The sequence below is a fragment of the Trachypithecus francoisi genome, unplaced genomic scaffold (assembly GCF_009764315.1).
Source record: "Trachypithecus francoisi isolate TF-2019V2 unplaced genomic scaffold, Tfra_2.0 Lachesis_group11, whole genome shotgun sequence".
In the NCBI taxonomy this organism is placed as follows: domain Eukaryota; kingdom Metazoa; phylum Chordata; class Mammalia; order Primates; family Cercopithecidae; genus Trachypithecus; species Trachypithecus francoisi.
Genome location: NW_022681456.1, coordinates 103,008,088 through 103,032,632, shown reverse-complemented (window position 1 = coordinate 103,032,632; position 24,545 = coordinate 103,008,088). Strand labels below are relative to the sequence as shown.

The following is a 24,545-nucleotide window of genomic DNA, read 5'->3' as shown; positions in this document are numbered from 1 at the left end:
GCTACAGAGCGAGACTCCGTCTCAAAAAAAAAAAAAAAAGTATCTTCATTTATATGATTTATATGTCTGGTGATATGATGCTGGCTGTTGCCTGGGAACTTAATTAGGCAGTCAGTTGGAAAACTTAGACATGGCTTTTCCGTGTGATATCTCTGTGTGGGCCAGTTTGGTCTGTCTCACATAATGGCATCTAGGCTCCAAGAGCAAGCAATACAAGAGCAAAAGACAGAAGCACATTGCATTGTTGTATCCTAGCTAGGGAAATCACACAATGTTAATTCTAATATATTGCTTGTGGAAGTCATATCAGTCGACTCAGATTCAAAGGGAAAAGACAGAAATCCTTCCACTCAATGAGAGGAGTATCAGTGTCACATTCTTGGAAGAAATTGTAGAATGAGAGATATTTTTGAGACCATCTTTGGAAAATATAATCTGCCACATTACCTCATGTACTTAGCATTGCATTGGAGGACATAGCTAGTACATTAAGACAAAAATAAATTAGAGGTATAAGAATTGTAAAGAAGGACATAAAAGTGTTGTTATCTGGATGCAATATGTTCATTCATATGTAAAATCAAAGTTATATACAGATAAGGTATTAGAAATAAGAGTTTACTAGGTCGGGTGCGGTGGCTCACGCCTGTAATCCCAGCACTTTGGGAGGCCAAGGCGGGCAGATCACCTGAGGTCAGGAGTTCGAGACGAACTTGGCCAACATGGTGAAACCCTGTCTGTACCAAAAATACCAAAAATTAGCCAGGCATAGTGGCGGGCACCTGTAATCCCAGCTACTCAGGAGGTTGAGACAGGAGAATTGCTTGAACCTGGGAGGGCGAGGTTGCAGTGAGCCGAGATTGCACCATTGCACTCCAGCATGGGCAACAAGAGGGAAACTCTGTCTCAAAAAAAAAAAAAAAAAAAAAAGAAATAAGAGTTTACTAAAGTTGAGTGGGTAGATAATACAGAAGTCAATTGGATTGTTATTACAGTAACAACAAATAACTAGAAAGTATAAAAGAAGACATTAAAATAGTATCATAGAATATCAATAAATAGGAATACACCTAACAGGAAAATATGAGACATCTTTAGGGATATTTATAGAACGTTATCAATAGTCCTTTTAGAAAAAACTTAACCATGGTATTTCTTAGTGATTGGGCTCACTCACTATCGTAAAGATTGCATTTTTGCTGAAATAATCCTATAGCTAGAAACAGACCCACAGTGTTTATAGGTCTGTTTATACTAGAATAAATTTGGTGTATGATAAAGATGGCATATCATATTAGCAAGGAAATAAGTCATTGTATAATAAATGTAATCAGGAAAAATGATTCATATCAGGAAAAAAGAAATAATTAGATTTCTGCTTCCACCATATATAAGTACTCAAATACAGATTGCTGAAATACTTAAATGTCAAAAATAAAATTTCCTTGTAGTAAATAAAGGTATATATCTTTTATAGATGGCAAAGGATTTAAAAAATAAGACTAAGAAACTGATAAATTGTTATTAAAGAATAGATTAGGAATTTCTATTCATCAAGAGCTGCCTTAAAGAAAGTGGAAGCACATGCTATAAACTAGAAGATGTTTGCAATATACACAGCTGACAAATGATTAATATCAATAATTATTTTAAAAAAGTATCCAAATCAATTAAAAACACAACACAGTAGAAAAATAAAGATGTAGATAGGTATTTCACAAAAGAGGAACCACATATCATTGATAATCATATGAAGAAATTTTAATTTCATTAATGATTAGGGAAGTCAAATTCAGTACAAAATGAGATGCTATTTAAAACCAAGTGTCAGGAAGGATGAAGATTTAAGGGACCTCTGTATTTCTGCCACCATTTTGGAAAGTACTTTTTCATTTTCCTGTGAAACTAAACAGACAAATGTTACAACCCAATGATTTTACTCATAGGCATATACTAAGGGAAGTTCTGTGTATAAACAAAAGTAGATGTATTGAAAAATGTTCACAGCATTTCTGGTCTCAATAACAAATCCTGTAAACTACCCAGATGTCTCTTGATAGGAAAGTGGCTGAATAAACTTTGGCATATTATTAATATAGCCCCCAAAAGAATGAATAATAGCCATAATAATATTAACAACATAATATCATATGAAAAGTTTAGGTCCCCCAAATTTATATACTGCAGGATACTCTTTAAAAATAGTTCAGATAAAAGTAATATGCTTTCTGGTAGTAAATATAGAAGAGATGAAACTTCATTCATTTGAAAGTAAGGGAATGATGAAAAAATAAGGATTGTGAGTCCAGATAAGCACAGGGAAGATTTATATATATTACAACTTATTGTCAGGGTCTTCAGTTTCATGTTGTCAACACTGATTTTACTGTGATTACTATGTAACACTTTATTATTTGTTGTATAGAGCACATCTTGTGCCTTGATGTTGTGATATATTTGTAGACTTTTTTTTACAGGACATATTTTTACTTTTAATCATTAGTACCAATGCAAATCACAATTTTGTCATCATGCTTATTTTGCTTATATGGGGGACTCCAAAGATCATATCCCAGAGAGGCATGTATTTGGCATTCTTGTTTTGAAAGATTTGGAGTTGAGATTGACACGATAGTTTTAGGGTCTAAAACAGTTATACTGTGTAATGAAAGGATTGGAGAGCAGAACGACAAGAAGTAAGTTCTGGTAGTTTTCAAGAAATAGTGATAGAGATCCAGGCCACAAAGATGGTCACTGGAGGAGACAAGAAAGGATGAGTGGGGAAATTATATAGAATTGACTAACTTACCTGCTATGGTGTAAAATGTCAAGTGAAGAGTAAAATGTTACAGCTGGGTTTTGCATCCCAGATGGGATTAAAGAAGGATAATACTATTGACTGAAAAGAACAGATTGAGGAGAGAAAGTAGTTTGTGGAGAAGAGGTGAACTTGGCTATAGTAATAGTGTAGTTTCATATATTTAGAGTATCTTAGAGTGTAATACCTTAGAAGTCCTCTGGTCAGCCTTTTCATTTGACATGAGGACACTGTGACCCAAAGAGGTGTAGTGATTTGGCCAGCATCATACGGTTCAAACACAAATTTCTGTATGATTACAGGATATGGATCTGATGGAGATGAGGATGATAGCAGCAACTAGGTTACAAAGGTGCATTAATTGTCAAGAATTTTTACTTTGTAAAATAATGAGAAGCCATTGAATAAAGTTTTAAATAGGAGGAGTATTTAGAAGGAACTCTTGGGTAGCAGAGTGGAGAATGGACTAGAAAGGAGCAAAATTGGAAGCAGAGAACTGTTTAGGACATTGATGGCTATACCAGATGAGAGATAATGGTGGCCTTGCATAGGGTGAAGGTATTGGGGATTGAGAGGAGTAGATGTATTCTAGAGGTATCTGGGATAGCGGTCCCCAACCTTGTTGGCACCAGGGGCTAGTTTTGTGGAAGACAATTTTTCTATGAACTGGAATGTTGGGGGATGGTTTTGGCATGAAACTGTTCCACCTCAGATCATCAGGCATTAGTTAGATTCTCATAAGGAGCACACAGCCTAGATCCCTCATATGCACAGTTCACCTATAGGGTTTGCGCTCCTTTGAGAATCTAATGCTGCTGCTGATCTGATGGGAGGCAGAGCTCAGGTGGTAATGCTCGCTTGCTGGCCATTCACCTCCTGCTGTGCAGCCTGGTTCCTAACAGGCCAAGGACCCAGACCGGTTCGCCGTCCGCGGGTTGGGGACCCCTGCTCTAGGAGATAGGATTTTGTGATTGATTTTGTATATCGGGTGAGAGAGTGAAGTATGAGGCAAAGATGACTGCAAGTTTTCTTGTTGACCAAATGTGTTGTAGAGGTAGTGGCAATCACTGGTCTAAAGACCCCTGGAGGAAGGGTAAATTTGAGGTTGGTGGGGGAGATCTTGAATTCAATCTTGAGTTTTAGTTGTATTGAATTTAAGGTGCCTGTTAGATTACAAGAGAAACTATTCAGTTGTCTCTTGGCTATATAGATCTGGAGCTCAGGAAACACATCTAAATTAGAGATAGAGATACCATAGCTTATGTTTGTAAATGAATCCAAAGATGTGAATGAGATAGTCCAGGGAATGTATCTAAAGTGAAAAGAAAGGAAGGGTTAGGTTGGAGTCCAAAATTTAAAGGATAGGTAGAAGAATCTGCAAGAGAGATTGAGATAAAGCAGTCAGAAAACTAAGAAGAAAGAAGGAAGGAGTATGATTGTCTTATATAGCATGAAGTGAGAGTGTTTTGAGAAGAAAAGACTGGTCAAATAATAGTAGTGTTCAAGTAAGACAAGGAGTTGTGTTTCTTTTTGCATAATAAAAAGGATGTAATTGGTTGCAGGCATGAGATACAGGAATAGTGTCTGAAGTTGAGCTGTGAAAAGGATAGGACTGTGGTTGGAGGACACTGTATTTGAGGAAGGTTTTGTTTTTGGTTTTGTTCTGTTTCATTTTTAAACTGTAGGACTTGGAACATGTTTCATCGTTAATGAGAAAGAGCTAAATAAGAGGAGGTTGAATAATTAAGAGGAAACAATTGAGAGAGCCAAGTCTCTTGAGAGCCCAGGTTGCTGGGAGGGTTTGGGGGTTAGCCTTAAGTAGGCAGAAGGGTTCCTTTCTCTTTGTGAGCAGAATGAGTTGTAATAGCTGAGTACAGATGCTGGTAGCTATAGTTTGGGTGACAAGAAGTTGAGGGACTTTTCTTAAAATGCCTTCTGTTCTCTTTGTTTAGTAGGAGGCCTGCCTACTTGCTTTGATTGCAGAAAGGAATAGAAAGGCTGGAAGTTTGAGGAGAGTTGGCAGTCTTTGAAATAGCTTTTCTGGAGAATGAGAGAAATAACTTTAAAGAAATACTGAGTGTGTTGGGCAGCACTGTGAATCCAATTGAAGAGGAGAAGCATGAATTTTATGTGATTTTGTTCTGATAGTTGTCAGCAGAAGACAGGTAATTGGATATTGTTGGTGGTTCCTGGAGTGGGAGGGAGGTGTTATCAGTTGCCTTGCAACCACTCTGGATTCTGAATCAGCTGAGGAATAGAACCAAGCGTTGTATAGGAATCAGAGTAGCAGCTTTATTGTTAAAACCTGGCTTGGGCCTAAAGCTGAAATGAGGTCTCCCACAGGTTTTCTTTTAAATTAAATTTACCCATCTGGTCACAGGCAGAATAGCTAAAAAAGTCTCCATGCTTAAAGAATGAAGTTTTTCCCTGGTGAGCTTCTTTATGGGAGCTAAACTACAAGAATAGTATATTGTTTGTAGGCATCAAGTTCCCAGTAAGGAGCTCAAAGAGGTTGAATTTTGCATGTACACTAAATTTTAGAATTAATCTTAGCTAACAGTGACACTTAGGGATGTTTTGCTCTTACTATTTTTATTACTTTTTTTTTTTTGAGAGAAGAGGCTAGAGAAAGGACTATAGTACTTCTTCAATCACATTTCCTTCTATTGAAAACAGGCCTGTGCCCTCTTTTAAAATGTGAGGAGAGGAAGTAGTATATCTTACCTCTAGCATTCATTGAGCGATGAGATTTTGCCGAGTAAGAATACAGTTCATACGGTGAGAATTTTGAGTTGATAGAGGGATAGCCCTGTAAAAATGTTCATTTTTTTGGTTGGGAATATACGACTGGCCCCTGAGAAGTGATTAGTTGTGGAAAATTTGTGTAGACCACTAAGATTATGAGAAGGCATACGTTTTTTGAAGAAGATAATGAGATAGAATTAGAGGGCTATCAGTCTAGGAAAAGATTGCTATTAAGGAGTTGGAAGTTGAAGACAACCAAAGAGGGTGAGGGTAGATAGAAGGGTTTGGAGAGGAAATGTCTTGTTGTTTTTATTTTTGTTGTTACTTTTTGGGATGTATACGTTTTCTGAATGAAGGTTGGTAAAGACAGACTTAATTGATAACAGATGAAAATTATAAAGGAAAATTTTTCGTTAGTAGTAGTTGGGATGTTTTCCTATTGGATTATTTATGAATATAATGTTTTTTAGGTAATAAATTTACACCTCAGTTTGTTTTCTTTGGACTTGTGATAATCTGCCACTGGCAAAGGTTCACTGCTAGTAGAATTTATGGTATGGCAATACTTTAATTCATCTTCATAGGCAGTTTCAAAATTATTAACCCCAATAATAATTGGATACTTGATGAGAATATAAAGTAGCAATGTAATATCTTTTAAGATACTGGTCCTTAGGCACAGGTCTTAATATGGGTAGAGCTGTTTTAATGCTAGCAACTGGGTCCTCTAGTGCCCAAGATCCGATGTAATTTTCTTGGAAAAGTAAGAGAGAAAAGGAAGCCATGTGGGAAGTGTTAGCAACTAATTTGCTTTCATTCAGTCATTTATTCTGAAGGTATTAATTCAAAAATAATCTTTGAGCCCTTACTATGTGCTAGGAACTGCTCAGTTCAATTGCTGGAGGGTAAAAAAAAAGAAGAATAAAGGATCTCCACACTACCTCCAGATTTCTTATATACTTAGGTAGACAGTTACATTTTCTTGACCCAATAAGCCTGAAATTCTGATCTTACATATTTTGACTCTTCTAATTATCTCAGTCTTAATTGCTTTCTATTCTTAACTTTGAGGTTTGAGAGTGCGTGTGTGTGTGTGTATTTCCTTTGTTCTGTTTTCTTTAATTTCTGTTTGCCCAGAAAAGTCAGAAAATAAAATCGCTTCTAGGAAACATAGCATTAAACAGGATCAAATGGAAAAGTATTATTGCGACTGTGAGGATGTTAGCAAGTAGTTTTCCAGATCAGATGGAGATTTAGTTAAATGCTAAGTAGATAGTGTTAACTAATAGGATGTTTGGGGATGATCAGATAATTTGGGTGTTCTCTTGAGATTTTATTTTTCGAAGTCAGTTATCAAATGTCTTTTTCTCTGTTAGGCTTTTTTTTAGACGGGGAGAGGTGCAGGTTGGTTAGGTTTTGAGCAACTTTGGTGTCTAGAGATACAATCTTACATTTTGTATGAATATTTGTAATATGGGAAGATGTTATAATGGAGACTGTTATGAAAAATCCTAATTTATTTGTTGAGTAAATGCAAATGTAAAGCATTTATGTGTTTTATGGTTAGTTTTGTAAAGAAAAACTTTCTTGAGTTTTTCTCAGAATATTTTGATAGAACTAATAGGTAGTTGGCTCATCATGCCATTTTTTTTGTGCTCATAGTTTAAAATTGTAATAAGGCTTGCTATGAAATACTGCTGTCTTCTGTGTCCTCCATGCTTTTCCAGCCTCCTCATCTCCTACATACTGGTTTCTCCGTTTTCTTTTTCTTTTTTCTTTTTTCTTTTGAGACGGAGTCTGGCTCTGTCGCCCAGGCTGGAGTGCAGTGGCGCAATCTCAGCTCACTGCAAGCTCCGCCTCCCGGGTTCACGCCATTCTCCTGCCTCAGCCTCCCAGTTAGCTGGGACTACAGGTGCCCGCCACCACGCCTGGCTAATTTTTTGTATTTTTTAGTAGAGATGGGGTTTCACTGTGTTAGCCAGCATGGTCTCCATCTCCTGACCTCGTGATCCGCCCGCCTTGGCCTCCCAGAGTGCTGGGATTACAGGCGTGAGACACTGCGCCTGGCCAGTTTCTCCATTTTCATTTGGTTAGTTCTCTGGTCACTAATTCAACTCTGAATTTTCCCCTAGTTGTTTAAAATTACACTCATGGTGGTAAAACATACGAGCTAGTCTATTTCATTTCTTGAATACATCTCTCAGGAGCTTTCTGATCTGCTCCAGTCTAGACTGGAGGTATCTCTTCTTGCTACATAGGTATTGTGGAACTCAATTCACTGTTATTCTGGGATAAATCCCTTTGCTTTTCACTTTAGTAGGATCTTTTCTAATCCTATGTCTTTTTCTTTCTTGTCTTATTCTCTTGGTTTACTCCATAGCTTTTAAAGGAAGTGTGCAATAAAAATTGTTTTGAGACTTTACAGATGTGAACATGACTTTATTCTTCCCTCAATTATATGTTGATTTGGCCAAATATAAAATTCTATGTTGTAAATCATTTTCCTTCAGAATTTTAAAAGCATTGGTCCATTGTTTTTTTACCTTCCAATGATGCTGTTGTGAAGTGTGAGATCATTATGTTATTGATCCTTTGAATGAAGCCTGTTTTCCCTCTGGAAGCTTGTAGGATCTTCACTTTGTCTCTACTGTGCCTTGCTGTGGGTTTTTGTTCTTTTTTTCTCTTGGATACTTGATAAACCCACTACTGGATATGATATCCTTTTGTTTTAGAAAATTTTCCTGAATTATTTTGTTGATGATTTCTTTGCTTTTGTTTTCTCTTTTCTGTCTTTCCAGTACTCCTAGAATCCTAATAATTAGATATTACATATCCTAGGCTGGATCTTATAACTTTGTTTTTACTCGGACTTTCCATTTTTTTATTTTATACTTTTTTAAAAGAAAATTTCCTTAATTTTATTTTCTACCCTGCAGTTTTTCATTTCTGCAGTTATATATTTTTTTATTTCCAAGGCCTCAGTCTTGTTGTTTACTCCTATCTTAATCATCTTCTCCCCTGAAATTAGGGCATCCAATAAGTATTCATGAATTAAGAATACTTAATTCATGGATGAACTATCTTCTGTTGTTAACTTTCTGAAGATACTATGGTTTTGTTTTTTTCTTTCTTGGATAGTCTTTATTTCATCCTATTTTTCTTTTATGGTTTGGTCTCTATTTTTTTTCTTCTTTTAATTAGATGCTTTCTTCATTTCTTTGGTCGTCCTTGATAGTCTGTTCACATGTAAGAGTGAGGCACTAATAAAGTAGCAAGCACTTACATAATGCTTAGAATGTATCAGATACTGTTCTAAGTGCTTCAAATATTTTAACATATTTAATCCTTGTACTGACTTTAGGAGTTAGCTATTATTATTTTTGATAGATGAGGAGACTGAGGCACACAGTATTTTAAGTAAAATGCCCAGTGTACACAGTAAGTGGCAGAGCTGGAATTTGAATCCATCCATCTTAACTCCCTAGTCCCTTCTTTTAGCCTTTACGCTGTTCTGCCTGTTACTATAATTAGAAGCTAATTGGAAATTTGGTGCTTGTGGGTGGGGTTTGTCAAAGTAGTGTTCCGTGAGTGAGCTGTTTCTTTGTGGAACGTCTGATAAGGTCCTTTTCATGGGTTGATTAGATTAATCAGAGAAGAATCTGCAGCTCTTCTGATAAGGGGTTTCAGCCCAGCTGCTGTTGTTTTGGTTGCTGAGTAGTGAAAGATGACTGGAGTTACTGGTCTACATATTTAACCACCCTCTCCCCTCCCCAAGATATAACTTCACCTAGTTCACCTGTGTTGATATCTTCCTGCCTGGAGACCCTCAGCTTTACCCTGTCCAGGGAATGAACCTCCAGTTTTCTGGTATGGTCATAAATTGTAGGTTACCCAGTTGTGCTACAGATTCTGGGAGGGGTCTTAGTGTATACCTATGACTCCTAATTTTGAGTTTCACTTTTACCTAACTTTCAGTACCGCCCATTGCTGAGCCTGTCTTAATTTAATTTAATTTAGGAGAGCTAAATAATTAAACATAAGGCCAAAGTATATAAGAAAGCAGCGGCCTTTTATTGCAAATATGCACACACTCTCGGGTGAGGTTCTCCGGTCCTCAGGTATGGGGCCAGGGAATTCGTGCGGGCGCTCTCCGGTGAGGTTCTCTGGTCCACAAGTAAGAGGGGCGGAAGAAGTCACACCGGCTCCTGCCAGCGGCGGACTTTTATGCATTGGTACTGGAAGGGGGAGGGCAGTGGGCGGGATAAGGGCGTGATAGGGGCGTCTCCATAGGCGTGGCCAGGTAAGTGTCCATCTCTTCGGATTGACGTCACGTGGCGCATGCTCAGTTGATCTGTATTTTCCCGGGCACGGGAAAGTTAGTGATGAAGAACCTAGAAGCAATCGGGACTGTGCCATCTTGTTCACCTTACTCTATTTTGTCCCTTCTCCCTTACCCAAACAGAGTCTTTTGAGGATTCTCTTATGTATTCATAAATGTGATTCTCATTTTTCCAGTGACTCATTTTCCTTGTATTTGCTTTGAAATTTCTTGCAGTTTTCTCATTTCACATTCTCTTTGACCTCGTTTTTATGCAGAAGCCAACAATCAAAAGAAATCTTTGTTATCTTAGAGGGATACCTTTCCGTAAAGATGAATAAAATGTGTGTTTTAATGTGCCATTTGACATTTTCTGTCAGATCTTTCTCAAATGTCTCATGTCGTAGGCATTTAATGGTGCTTCCAACCAGATATATCATCTTCTGAAAATCTTTCTTCCTACCTTAGAAATTTTTTCTTCTCTCTTAAGACTCTTTTACATCTCGTGTTATTTGTATTTGCATGCTTTTCTTGCACTCTGCCCTCCTCCCTACACCAGACTATAAGTTCTTTGAGGACCTTAACTGATACAGAATTGCTGAATAAAAGTTTATAACATTGTGTATTCTGTATATGTTTTGTCCTTTTGTGTGTCTTTCTTGTAAAACATTTTTAGAATATCAGCAGTGTATTAAATATTGACACTAGCAAAGTAGGCAATTAATACAGTAAGGCAAAAAAAGAGATTTAACTTAGATGTAAAGAAGTCTGAGAATTGTTAGACCTTGATATTGTGAAAACTTTAAGTGTAGATTCCTGACCATAATGAAGTATACCCCTGTCTTTCTGCCATGACACAAAAGAATGAATTACGTGATCTGTTAATGTTTTGGCCAGGCTTATGATTCTGTAACTTAGATGTCAGATATATTTGCTGTTGCTACATTCTTATAATATTTGTAATTTAATGGGCTATAATGTTAAATGCCAGAATATTCTAAAACACTTGATAGAAATGAACTTTAGATAAAGTAAATATTTTAAATGTATTGGAGTAGCTAAATACATAAAGCCCACATTTGTATATTTCCTTTTAAAAACTGTTGATTTTCGTATTTTATGAATTTCGTTTTTACAAGTCAATGCTATTAATTTTCTCCTATTTAAAATGCTTGGAAATAAACTATTGCAGGAATTGAAGTCTCAATTATTTGGAGAAAGATTATTGCTTTAAAAAATATTTTTCTAGTATTATATGTTAAGAAACTTGGGACATATTTGCTTTTTTAAATGTATTAATATTTCTTTGAAAATAAAAGGAAGACTATCATCTGCTTTTTTGTTTGTTTGTTTTTAAGATGGAGTTTCACTTTTGTTGCCTAGGCTGGAGTGCAATGGCGTGATCTCAGCTTACTGCAACCTCCACCTCCCAGGTTCAAGCAATTCTCCTGCCTCAGTCCCCCAAGTAGCTGGGATTACAGTCGTGTGCCACCATGCCTGGCTAATTTTTTGTATTTTTAGTAGAGACAGGGTTTCACCATGTTGACCAGGCTGGTCTTGAACTGCTGCTGGCCTCAGGTGATCAGCCTACCTCAGCCTTCCAAAGTGCTGGGATTACAGGTGTGAGCCACTGAATAAATAAAAGTTGCTGGAGTCTGGAAAATATCGGTGGTCACTAGTATGTTCTTTTGCAGAGCTAAATCAGAACTTAGGAAACTGACGGTATTTGGTTCATTACCACAGTCAAACAAGCTGAAATGATTGTTAGACGTGGGTATTTTTATTTTCAAATTTTCTGTCACCTTACAAATAATTTATTGGGAAGTGACTTAAGAAAACACATAGAAGCATTACTCTAAAAATTCCATTCTTTTGAAACCATATTATTTGAGTATAGCATATACTAAAGATGCTATAGATGCTAAAGCATTTTTTGTTTCTTGAGACTCATGGCATACATGTGGGAAAGAGAAAGTTGGTGTTTGTAGTTTAACTTGGTTAATTCTTAATGTCCATATCACTCTTCTTTCATAATTTCTTCATGAAAAATGTAGCCACATACAGATTTCTGTTCACTTGCAACACAACATAATGTGAGTTCCATTTCAAACTAAGCATCATCAAAAGTTTCTGAAAGTCTGGTTTATATTTTTTAAGTGCTATATGTGGATGACCTGCTTAGTTTTAATTTTTGGAGAAATACATTTTATAAAAAATTTTCATCAGATTGCTAAGATTGTGAGTAATGGTAATGATACCATGATTATATTCTGCTTAATTTAATACTTTTCCTATTTATAATATGTTTCTGTCTAAATATATATTTTTTAGTGTCATTACCTACTGAGTTTCTGTGAAAATAATTTGCTTTGCCTATTAAAACAAAACAGTCCTTGAAATTAATGTTTTCACTGTTTTTTTCTTTGACAGTTTTTTGAATTTTGTTTTTGAAGGTGTTAGCACTAGTTTCGAGAATGTAAAGCACGGATATAGATGACTACTTAAAGCAAATGACCTTAGAAAATGCCCTTAAGGTTATTGTTTAACATATAGTTTAATATGTGTAGCTATTTGTATTTTAGAAGTGGGAAAGGATTGTTTTCCTGTAATCAAGTCCATCTTGTATTACTGAGTCAAGGAAACTATAATGAAACATTTGGGTATGTTCACTTAAAGTTTTCTTTTTAATTTAAAACATTGTTTTTTAAATTAACTTTTAGGTTAAGGGGTACATGTGCAGGTTTGTTACAAAGACAGACTCCTGTCATGGGAGTTTGTTGTACAGATTATTTTGTCATATGTTCACTTTTGAATGATAGAAAAAGAAACCAATTATTATTGATTAGAGTATTACTTGCAGCTATAGATTCACAGTTATAGGTTCCAAATTGTAAATTAAAAAACAATCTATATGAGAACTTATTTTTCATTTTAATGTGTACTTTCTGTTACTAATTTCACCTTTTCAGGTTTTTTAGTTCTTGGCGTGGTTTGTTTGATAAAGCTGCTGCTCCATTTTTTTTTTTTTTTAAAGCCGTGATACTAATGGTTTTATCGGTTCATTTTTGTGATACACATTTAGGACTAAAAAGGCAAATATTATTTGAGTGCTTGTCTCTCTTACATACTTTAAGAGTAAAGAAAAGAGGAATTCTGGATTTTTTTTGTGTTTTTCTCATCCCTTATCTCCCATGAATACATGACTTGATTTATCTTGATCAGCCTAGTAACTTGCTCCACATTTTTCCAAAAGTACAGAGCAGTTTCAGCTAAAAATACACATATCAAAATGATCCAAAAGTTGTGGCCACAGCTCAAAAATGCTGATCAATTTTGAAAATCTAAATCAGTGTTGGCCCTGAAACCGAGGGAAGAACCTTTGTGGTGGGGGACAGATTTCCAAAAACTCACCACAGTCCTGTTCTTAGCTGGAGTTTGTGCTGATGTTGCCAGACAACTGAGGAATAGATGCAAAAAGCAGGAAGCATTATTGAATTGAACGCTAGTGCCAATTTGGGAAAAGCAAATTAAAATGTAAAAGAATATTTTTCCACTCCTGGCATCTCAACATAAAATGGCAAAATACATGGTTGCTGAAAAAGTTACAGAAATTGCTAATTTTGCCAAAAAGTAAAAGCCAATTGCAAATTCTTTTTTGCGTTAAAAATGCATAGACAGAAATAATTTTATTTTACGAATAAATATGTATACTTTTAAGTTGGAGAGTATTTTGATATAAATGACTGTGTGTGTGGGGGCTTGTTTCAATATCTTATATTTTTCAGGTGCCACTTGAAGAATGGATGATGATGATTTTGGTGGTTTTGAGGTATGCACTGTTATTTACATTAGTTTGTTTTAACTTTGTGGGATTACAATGGAGTAAACTATTTTGAAAATGTATTATATTTCATTGGCATTCATGATCTTTCCTTGATCATTTTAATGTAATTCTGGAGTAAAAAGATGAAATCAAGAAAAATTAAAAAAACTCTCTAAAAATTAAAACTGATGTATTATTATGGAACATTTGGACTTGCCCATAGGAATGGTTTAAATTGAGGTAATTAAGTGCTACCAGTTTAAGCACTAAAGGAAAGATTTAAAAAATTGTCATCAGATGATTTTACTGGGATACATCTCTATTAGGAAATACTTGTGAGATGACGGATGAGTACTAAAGATCTTGTCACATATTTGCATAGCTGTACCTGTAATGAGTTGATTTAGTATATTAAGTACATAGCCTTTTGGTGGTTATAAAGTTAATTAGTATGTTTGTATTATTAGATTATTGTAGTAGGTTAGGAATGGATACTTTGTAAGTGGAAATTGTTAGCTGAAGAAACACTGTCTTTTCCTTAATCCTTTTCAGTGTGTATTCATTTTATTGAAATATTTTATAACCCAGTTATTTTTATGGAGCCAGTATAGTCTTGCAGGAAAATCTCTGGATTAGGAGTCAGGAGGCCTGAGCTCAAGTCCTGGAACTATCATCAAGTGAATGCTGTGATTTTTTTTTTTTTTTTAAAGAATTTTACCTACTTTGGATTTGGTAAAAAGGGAATTATAAAAACTAGGGAGTGTAATTAATGACCTTAATAGGATAAATAAGATGTTAAGTATATATTCAGTGTTGTGAATTTCATCAAAGAATGGTGTGAGGTTTTTGTTAGGATCTTCTTCTCTTTTGCTGATCTTTAAAATCAGTCAATGTGGAGTATAGACATGGCTGTTTTCTCTGTTTCATCTAAAACTGCTTTTTGTATGCTTTCTGGATTTTGCTTAATGTTTTGGGTTTTGTTGAGTGATTGAATCTTATTTATGTTACTGAAATGTAACATTTATTTTTGTTAAAATGCCTTGAGGAAAATGTATGTTTCAGATACCATCTGGCTTAGTTTATTGTTTGGAAGTTGTTATTTGAAGGTTACAGTCTGGCATAGTCTTCTTTATTTAAACCACACTTCATGTATTATTTAGGAAAAAAATACAGTGTATAGTGTTCTGTAGAGTAACAGTATTACACTTTGTTACATTCATCAAATTGATTCCTTTCAATACTACATAGGTACAGGTTAACCAATATTACAAATTTAATTGTAGTTACTAGGTTTTTTTTTTCTTTCCAAATCCTGCTGTATAAATAGGGAAGGTCTTTACCGTTGATTATATCAAATATGTTCATTTTTCATAGTTGTAGAGAATAGCTACTGTATTCTGTGTCACTTAGCTCCTGTATCAGATTACCCCTTTTAACTTCTCATTAAGGCATTGGCAACTCAATGGAGAATACAAACTGAAATTCTGGCTCTAATGTTTAGTAGAAAATTTGCTGTGACCTGGGCATCTAACTGACAGAAAACTCTGTGCTCTTACCTACAAACTCAATATTCGGTAATTGTTACAAAATAGGACGGCTTGTTAATTGAAAACTTGAGTTTTGGGAATTCTCTAAATATTGAATGCTATTAACTCTAGGTAGTATATTATTCAAGATAGATGAATCCTATGTCTTTGAATTAATCTCTAATTGAGTCTTGTGCTAATTAATTAAAAGGATTTGGTGTCTATATATTTTTAAAGACAAATATTTTTCCTACATAGATGGTTAAATGTGGTAAGTTAAAATACTTAAATATAAAGTTTACAAGTGAAAATGTGATTAAGGATATATAAAATAAAAATTTTATTGACTAACAGTAGAGTTATTTGAATAAGGAAGGAAAATTTTTACTTGAAGATAATAAAGCATGGGTACTGCGGGTGGCGAGTCATGATAGGAGTGGTAGCAGTTATCATGCAATTATTTAGCAATTATTTAGAGGGAATATGAAAGTGTCTGGTGTATTATAGAAGATATGCCTGTAGAACTGGAATGCTTGATCACTTAAATAGCATTTCTGCTTTTCACATCTTCTAAAATAATCTTGCCTTTGTTTTGTAGGCTGCGGAGACTTTTGATGGTGGAAATGGTGAAACTCAAACAACGTCTCCTGCTATTCCTTGGGCTGCCTTTCCTACAGGTATTGGTATCCAGGAATTAGGTTTTTTTTTTTTTTTCCCGTGTAACATTTTTGGCTATTCTTTGAAACCCTGTTTCTCACTTTTTTACTTGTCCTTCTCTGATCTGAAAAATGGAGTGATCCAGATTTACTCTTTAGGTTTTTATAATAACAAATTGTGAATTATGTAACACATTTTGTTGAGGCCTGATTCTAAAGATGATATCAGGAACATTAAATGAAGTTAAAATACAATTTACATTTTTCAATTTATCTTGGTTTTTGGAAAGTGAGGTGCCCAATAACTTTTTTAGGTTGTCCAGTTCATTAAAGACTCCTTTTTATAGTCCAAAAATAATTTATCATCTCCAACATATTTAAATTTAGAAGTGTGTTTGCAAAAAAATCACTTAAAAGTATTGAAAATTAAAATTGCCTTCTGAAAATTAATTACAAAAATTCATTATTGACAGATGTTTCTTGGAAGACCTCATGTTTAATATTAATTTATGTCAAAAGAATATTTTGAGCTTTCAGAGTTTTCTATTAAATCTATTAAAGTTAGAAGATGAAAGTATTTTTCTTCAACGGCTCTGCCTAGACCTCAAATGTTACAGTTGTTTATTGTAAAATATTAATCAAATGCTTATTATGCATTAGGCACTATGGGGATATGGAGATGTATGAATTTAGTCTAGTCCTTTACTTCAAGGGTAGATAATATAGGCAAATGGATATTTGCAATATGAAATAGATTTGTCATTTGGTAAGAATGATGATTCTATCATCCATTTATTTAGCAAATTCTTATTTTCATACCTGGTCTGAGTCAAGTACTAACCTGGCAGCTAGAAATATATATATATTTATATAGTTGATCTGGTCTCTGAAGGGTGCATATAATTTCCATAGGCAGATATGGGAGAATGAGGAAAGATTTTGAAGGGAGAAAGATAAATGGAACAAAAGTGCAAATGAGAGAAAGGTGATGGCATTGTTAGGATGCTCATTCTTCTTTGAGGGCTGTGTGTTATTTCCTTTGCTGGGAATTGTCTTTATTGCTTCTCATTGCGTTCATTTCTACTCCCTTACGATACTAACTCCTGTGTTTTAAAAGTATTATTTCTTGCTTTAATTTTTTTTTCTGGGTCCCATTCCCAGCAATCCTTCCATTGTCTATATGCACCTATTATCTAACTTTCATGTTGGACAGCAAGTTTTGTGGGTTAGCCACTATGTCTGTTTGTCCTGTTGTTATGTCTTAAATATGGGGCATAGTATCTGGCTTATAGTTGGCTCTCAATAAATATTTGTAGGATGAATAAAGAATAAAGTGAGTAAGTGAATTAGCAACTGAATGAATGAACAGATTAGTATGGCATTGGAAATGGATAGGGAGAGCTGGGATAGTAGATTATATTTGTATAGTGGCTCAGGACTTTTAGTATGCTGTCCTGCATTTGTTTATTGTAAAGTAGGCAAAGCAACTGTACTCTTTGCATTGTGTGGATGACAGAATGGTTTTAAAAAGTTTTACCATTTGATACACATAACTGTGTTTAGGGATGACGTGTATTCTTTCAGATTCTATTTCAGTTCTTTTTCAGTAACTCAGGTTTTTTGGAAAGAGTTATCCACAGGACTGTCTGGATGTGACAGTGAAGGAGGAGTTAAAATTGATTTTTGAGGTTCCACGTCTTGATTCTCAAAGAATGGTGTTACCATGAACAGAAATAGAGAATTTGAGACTTGGTTTGGGACAGATGGGGCTTAATGAATTAATGTTAGACATTAATTCATTATGGGACCTGAAACTCAGAAGAAAGGTTAGGGCTGGAAATCTTGGTTTAGGAGTTTTCCCGTTGATAATGACACTTAAAGCTGTAGGAGATTGCTGGGAGGAGCAGTACATAGATAGAATAAGGTTCAGTAGATTAATTTGGATGTTCCAAGGTGGGGAATAGGAGGAAGTAAAAGAGGTCTGAGAAGTAAGGGGATTTTGGGCTAGTGCTGCAACACAGAAACTGGAAGTAGAAAATTTCAAAGAAGCTATGGGCACTGGTGCCAAAGTCATTAGAGAGGTCAATGAGATTGGAGGCTGAGAAAAAAACCATAGATGGTCATAAGTGGCTTTTGAGGAATGATTTCAGAAGATTGGAAGTTTAAGGCAAATTGTATTTCTTTTTATGAAAGCATAAGCAGTCTCTTTTATTATAATAATAAGGTGGCAAAGTTCTAAAGAATTGTATATTATGAGCAAATTAACTCCTGTTCTCTAGGAGTGAACATTATATGTCACATCTGCACATGTCTGTATATTAGTGGGTAAAATTCTCAAACCTTCGTGAAACTGGAATTAAAGGACAAGTCATCTGGCATACACACACACTCACACTCACACACTCTTTTTTTTCTTACTCCCTTTGAAAAATTAGATCTGAAGAATTAACTCTTTCTGGATTTTCTCAGTGACTTGCAAAATGGAGAATAAGAAACATGGCTAAGAGCTGAAGTTAAAGACATGGTACATGTTTGCTCAACCAAAGCTGTCTTTTTCCTTTGTTAGTTTGTCTTTCTCTGCCTGGAGAAGTCTGCCTCTGATTCAGGTAGTTGGAAGTTGTTTAGGTGATTGTGATGTGAACAGCTTACTTAGCATAACAATGTAATCATTTCCACAGTAAAGACCTGAGAAGATAGGAACCCTTAAGAGATCTAAGGCAGATTCTTTTCAGTTTAAGAAAAGAGTAATTTTCTCCTTTTTTTCCCACCTACCTTTATCTTAGCTGTCTATAATCCATATGGAAAATATTTTAAAAAGAGATGATGATTAACCAAGCTTTACCACAGCTTAAAATCCAAGAAGAGAACTAAGAAACGTTTGGTTTACATTTTTAAAGTTTTTTGGGGAAAATAAAAGTCTTCATTCTTGGGGTTAGGATAAAGGATTTTGTTAAATAAAGAGTGAGGTGGGTTTGGTGAGCCTCGTGATTCTACTGCTTCAGGACAGGCGAGTAGGTGGAGGAGGATTTTGTGATAGCAACTGGGATAATTAATGTATTTCTTAAAGTGTCTGTATAGCCTGCAGTTCTGTCAATAGGTTGAGGTACCTGAAGACATGCATCTTACTGTATATTAGCATTATTTACATAGTGAACTCTTAAAATGCTAGCTTGTAGGCAATGTTGATGATGAAATTAATGAATTGTCAGTAAGAATAAATGAAATGTGCATGCTGATGCTTTGTACAAAGTATTATCTCTAGGCCTGTATCTCCTTAAGTTGTAATATTTAACCTGTAAAATGTGTCTTTACACCCTTGTTATCATAGAAATTGGAGAATGTAAGTAAGAGATGAATGAATATGAAATTATCAAGCTCTTTTCCTATTTCGTTTACTCTCCATAAACATGTATAAATTATTACTTTATTTTAGTGAAAGCTATCCAAGGAGAATTGCCTTTCTTTAAGCATTTTCCTCTCTTATTTCATAGCCTAACCCTCCACATTGCCTTCCATGCTATTCCGCTTGAAGCCTGTAAGCCAAACTGTGGTCCACATAGTGTTCCCATTGTCTGTTCCTATATTTTTGTCATTGCTCCTGATTGTATAAGTTACCTCATCTTCCATCCACTTACTTGAGTCTTACTTTTCTTTCAAGAAAACGTATGGAGCTGTCACTGACTTTGTTCTGCATCTCATTAACTGCTGCTCCTTCTGAGTTTACCGTTGTTTTATTTCTGTACCAGTTGTTTGGTCCTTAGCATATGCTAATTTGTATTTTTACAATTTGTAGTAAAACAAATATAACATAAAATTTGCCGTCTTAACTATTTTTAACTATACAGTTCAGTATTGTATATGTAAAACTGAAACTGTATCTACCAAACAACTCCCCATTGCCCTCTCCCCTCGGCCCCTGGCGACTAGGATCCTATTTTCTATGAATTTGACTATTCTAGATACTTCATAAAGTAGAATCATACAGTATTTGTCATTTTGTAACAGGCTAATTTTACTTAGAATAATGTTCTCAAGGTTCACCCATGTGGTAGCATGTATCAGAATTTACTTCCTTTTTAAGCCTGAATAATATTCCATTTTGTTTCTCTGTTCATTTGTTGATGGACACTGGGTTGCTTCTACCTTTGACTATTGTAAATAATGCTGCTATAAACATGGGTGTCTAATTTGTATTTTTAAAATATTTGATCAGTATGACTCCCATCTCTTTATGTCTATGTTAGTCTGAGATTTGGAGGGCAGTGACTGTGTTTTAATAAACCTGTTGAATCCTAGGTGTCTAGCATAGCACTGTGCCTTTTTAATAAACAATGTTTAGTAATCATTTCTTACTGAGTAGAGCAGATTTACTTTGTTAACTCTTCTTATTTTTAGTTCTTTGGTGATAATTAGTCTTTCTATCATAAGTTGAAAGAAGGCAAAACCAAACTTGCCTTCAAAAATATGTTAATCTCAGAAATCTTGGCTAATTACTCAAAGGCAGCTAAGAACCTTTTTTTTTTTTTTTTTTTTGGTGCTCAATTAACTTTCCTCGTCATTCTCAATGCAAACATATGACCTGGAAATCATGATTAACAAGAGCAGTCACAGATTTTCTGAAAGAAAGAAGAGTTGTTTTAGTGACCTTTTCTCATCTCTTACTTGGTCCTGCTGTATGCCAGTAGGTAACAATAGAGACTAGACTAAATTTTAGTTTAATATATTACAGATCTAGAAGGAATAAGAGTAGTATATAGTTCTTTTGCCTTCTTTTTTTCTAACTTATTTTTCTAAACATTTTTTTCCAAAGAAAAATCGTTTCCAACTTTGTAGAGCATCTAACATAAGAAAGTTTTTGAGTTGGCTACTCATAGCACTGTATTTTTTTAAAAAATTAGTAAATTTTTTTGGCTAAGAAATCTCTTTTAAAAGAAATTATTTTCAAGTAACTGTCTTTTATAAACGTTCATAAGGCTAGTAATGCTCTACTTTTTAGTAAACTAATAAGAGCAGAGACTTTTCAAAATGAATGGCTATCTTCTTATATACAAATATCTATGTATCTATGTGTATAATAATATAGGTACATGTATATATATGTATATGTTTGTGTGTGTGTGTATATTCTGATTTCTTCCTTTTCCCTCTCCAATGTAAATTCTCAACCTGTACTGATTTGAAAGGACTATATCATGACTTGACCTTGCAATTTCTAAGAACTGTTAGTCTTAGTTTGGTATTACTACATGTTTTTTATTTTATTTTCTCATTGTAACAGACTCAAAGTTTCAGAATCCATGGAGTTTATTTAAATTAATTCTTTGGTTTGTTTGTTCATTTGTTCATTCATTCACTCACTTAGCATACGTTTGAAAATGTACTATGTTTCAGACACCAAATGCCATGTGCTGTGCACCTTATTTCATTTTCAGTGATGTCGTATAAAAGCTGTCATCTAGAAGGACAGGATGTTTCATGAAATGTGTTGTTAATATTGGCAAACACTTTCATCAGTAACTTTAAGTTCAAATCTTTGATAGCAGCTACATGAAAAGAATATTATGTCAGAAAGTGTTGTCATGTTGCCATTGTGTACAATGTGGGTGGTGCTGTTTTAGAGGCAAAGAGCTGTTCACTTTTTATGTTTAACTGTATAAATATAAATTGTCTAGAAGGCGAGGTGGGAGGCAAAACCTTGAATAGTGTCCTTTCTAATATGTTTCTAAGTTCCTTGTAGCACTACACAGACCACATTAGAATGCATTGACCCTCAAAGGGAAAAAACAAGCTATCCAGATAGATACTTTAATCCAAATTAGCTCCTTCCAGACAGCTTATATAGAGGGCAAACTAAACTGTCTGTCACAAGCTGACCCTTTAGAAGGAATAATGGGAATTGGACCAGCAGATGTTGAACCAAATAACTTAGATGTGGTTCACTTTGCATCTGGAGCTATTTGCATACAAAGCCAAAAGGAAAGTTCAAACATTTTTCTCAAGACATTGGCAGAGAGAAACCTGCAAGACAGATGCCTTTTTGATTTCATGGTTCAATTTTTCCATTCTCCATTCTGTCCAGGAAAGCCTAGGACAACAAATCGGTCATTTTATTAATATCACGTTACTCTCCTTACTAACCCTGTTTTTCCAGTAGAATCTGTGTTACACATCTATGAGAGCTCAGAACCTGAGTCCACAAATTTTCGTTTGAGGAAAAATTGTTTCAGTATTTTTCTTCAGATTAATCTGTAGTTTGTACATAGTAATAATCAATGTTAATCAAATTCATTTGTCTGATTTATATTTGAGGTAAAATTTGAAGGTGACTTATTACATAGTCACATACGTGCATTATAGTAGGCAATATAGGTAATGCTTAAAAACTTTCCATCTGTCTTTGTATCTACATTAGACATTTTTGTCAGGACATAAACCAGATTTCTATTGAAGTCTAATAATTTCATAGTGTCTTTACAAAGATTATTTGAATAGAAAATTGTCACATAACTTCTTTTTGCTACATCTTGTATTTTCTGTTTAACTCCGAGGTTATTAACTCACCTTCTTTCACTCTGGAGCCAGTTTTTAAAAATGATGCCTAAGATGATAGCTTCTATAAAGCTGTGAATTATTACTGTACATATAGATACTAGTCTTGATGTGAATTTTCAGTAATTTATTGCAGTTCATGTTTTTATTAATGCATATTATAGGAAGTATACAGTGTTATTTGCTATACTTCTGAAAATTAGGTTTATTATAGTGTGGGTTAGAGTCAAATATCCCTGTTGTGGAGTGAGGAGTTCTGTCTTTGCCTTCAGCTAACTGTGTAACTTCTGTGAATCTCAATTAGCAAATCTATAAATTGAAGGACTAGATGATATCTAAATAATTCTATGAGATTTTGAATTCTCAGTTTATTATTTTATTTTATGGTCGTTATCTGCAATATGAGTAGCTTTTACTAGGTGAATTATGGTGCTTGGCTTAACTGTGTGGTATAACTGACAATACTAGTCTAATAAATAACAGTGGTTCTAAAAACAGAACACAAATATTAATGTGAAGAACTGTAATTCTTAAGAGAAACTTTGTCTTTTTCGGTATCTTTTAACAGTCAATTACTGTTCACATTGCTTTTTCTTACAGTATTTTATGGTACCTTTATCTTTTCTATCTGAATCTGAATTTGCTTTTTAAAGACTGTAGTGTGCATTTTAGGATATTTTAGGATATATTTAGAGAAAAGTAAAATAGTTTAAAAATAGTGCTATAGAGATTTTCTGATACTGCTAAAAAATGAAGGTTGGGGAATGAATATTTTTTCTATAATATGAAGATAGTGCTCTGACTCTTTATCATTATAATCCTAAGTTTGCCCCCCCACCAAAAAAAAAACACCGGAAATAAAACAAAACTTAGATTCTATTTGGCTCAGTAACAGTAGAAATCATTGCCTACTATTCTTACACCAATGTATACAATTCTCATCAGCTGTCCATCTTGAATTACATTTTTTGGCCTCAGAAAAGATACTTTTTATTGTTTTTGAGAGACAGACGTATATACATATATATAGTATAAGAGTATGAAAGAAAAGGGAAATAATGCGAAAGATAGACAGTGAAAATTTTTCTTTTATCTTGGTTCTCTAGTCTCACTTCTGATGCAACTAGTTTTATAAATTCTTTTTTAACCATCCGAATATCTTCTAGGCATGTGCAATTGTGTGGTGTCTATTTTTTTTAATAGGGATGACAGTGTATTATATATACATAGTAATACTCCCTGCTTTTTTTCCCACAATAATTTGGAGAACTTTCTGTAGAAGTACTTACAGATTTTCCAAATTCATTTTTAGTGGTTGCATAGTACTCTTTTTCATGGATTACTATTACTAATGTAACTAGCTATTTTTACTTTAATTCTTGCTATTACAAACAGACCTGTAGTGAATATTCTTGTATTTTCAGCAAAACTATTTTAATTAGCATGATAATGTATATTGTTTCTGTGACTTGAAAGATTATTTAAAATTAACAGTTTACTTACTAATTTTACTAATATAAACATAGAACAAAACATGCTGTTTAACTCTGAACAGTGTCAGATTTTATGTTTGAGGTCATATTTACCTAAGGTCATACATAAGAAAATGTTGGCCACATTGAAGGTGATAATTTTATGAGTACATTGAAAAAGAAAGTCTTCTTTAGCTAACCGTGGGCAAATTCATAGTAGCATGGTTGTTGAAATGGTTGTGTTTTTTAAATGTGTAAAATAACGTTTATTGCAACATTGTTTGTAATAGCCTCAAACTAGAAACAACTCAAATATTCGTCAAAAGTAGAAAGTTTAATATTTTGGGTTATATATAATAATAATAATATTATATTTATACTATATTATATATTTACATGTAATATATAATATATTCTTATATAAAGATAATGATAATTATTATTTTTTGAGACAGAGTCTCGCTCTGTTGCCCAGGCTGCAGTGCACTGGCACAATCTTGGCTCACTGCAACCTCTACCTCCCGGATTCAAGAGATATTCCTGCCTCAGCCTCCTGAGTAGCTGGGACTACAGGTGTGTGCCACCATGCCTGGCTAATGTTTTGTAGTTTTAGTAGAGACAGGGTTTCACTGTGTCAA

General features: G+C 34.4%; 1 protein-coding gene across 14 annotated transcripts in view; it reads left to right on the top strand.

Annotated features, from left to right (window-relative positions):
- Positions 1-24,545, top strand: part of CCDC91 (coiled-coil domain containing 91) — a 367,727-nt gene that overhangs the window by 50,080 nt on the left and 293,102 nt on the right. For 9 of the 14 annotated variants that reach the window (XM_033222553.1, XM_033222558.1, XM_033222545.1 and 6 more), the window contains 2 exons: positions 13,667-13,710; positions 15,829-15,907. The exons of 1 other annotated variant lie outside the window; for it this stretch is intronic. In XM_033222553.1, coding sequence (XP_033078444.1) covers positions 13,681-13,710; positions 15,829-15,907 — 109 coding nt within the window. In that variant the 5' untranslated portion in view covers positions 13,667-13,680. Of the gene's footprint in view, positions 1-2,701; positions 2,707-9,380; positions 9,446-13,666; positions 13,711-15,828; positions 15,908-24,545 lie in introns of those variants that run through there. 4 more of the 14 variants (XM_033222556.1, XM_033222561.1, XM_033222548.1 and 1 more) reach the window with 3 other exon arrangements.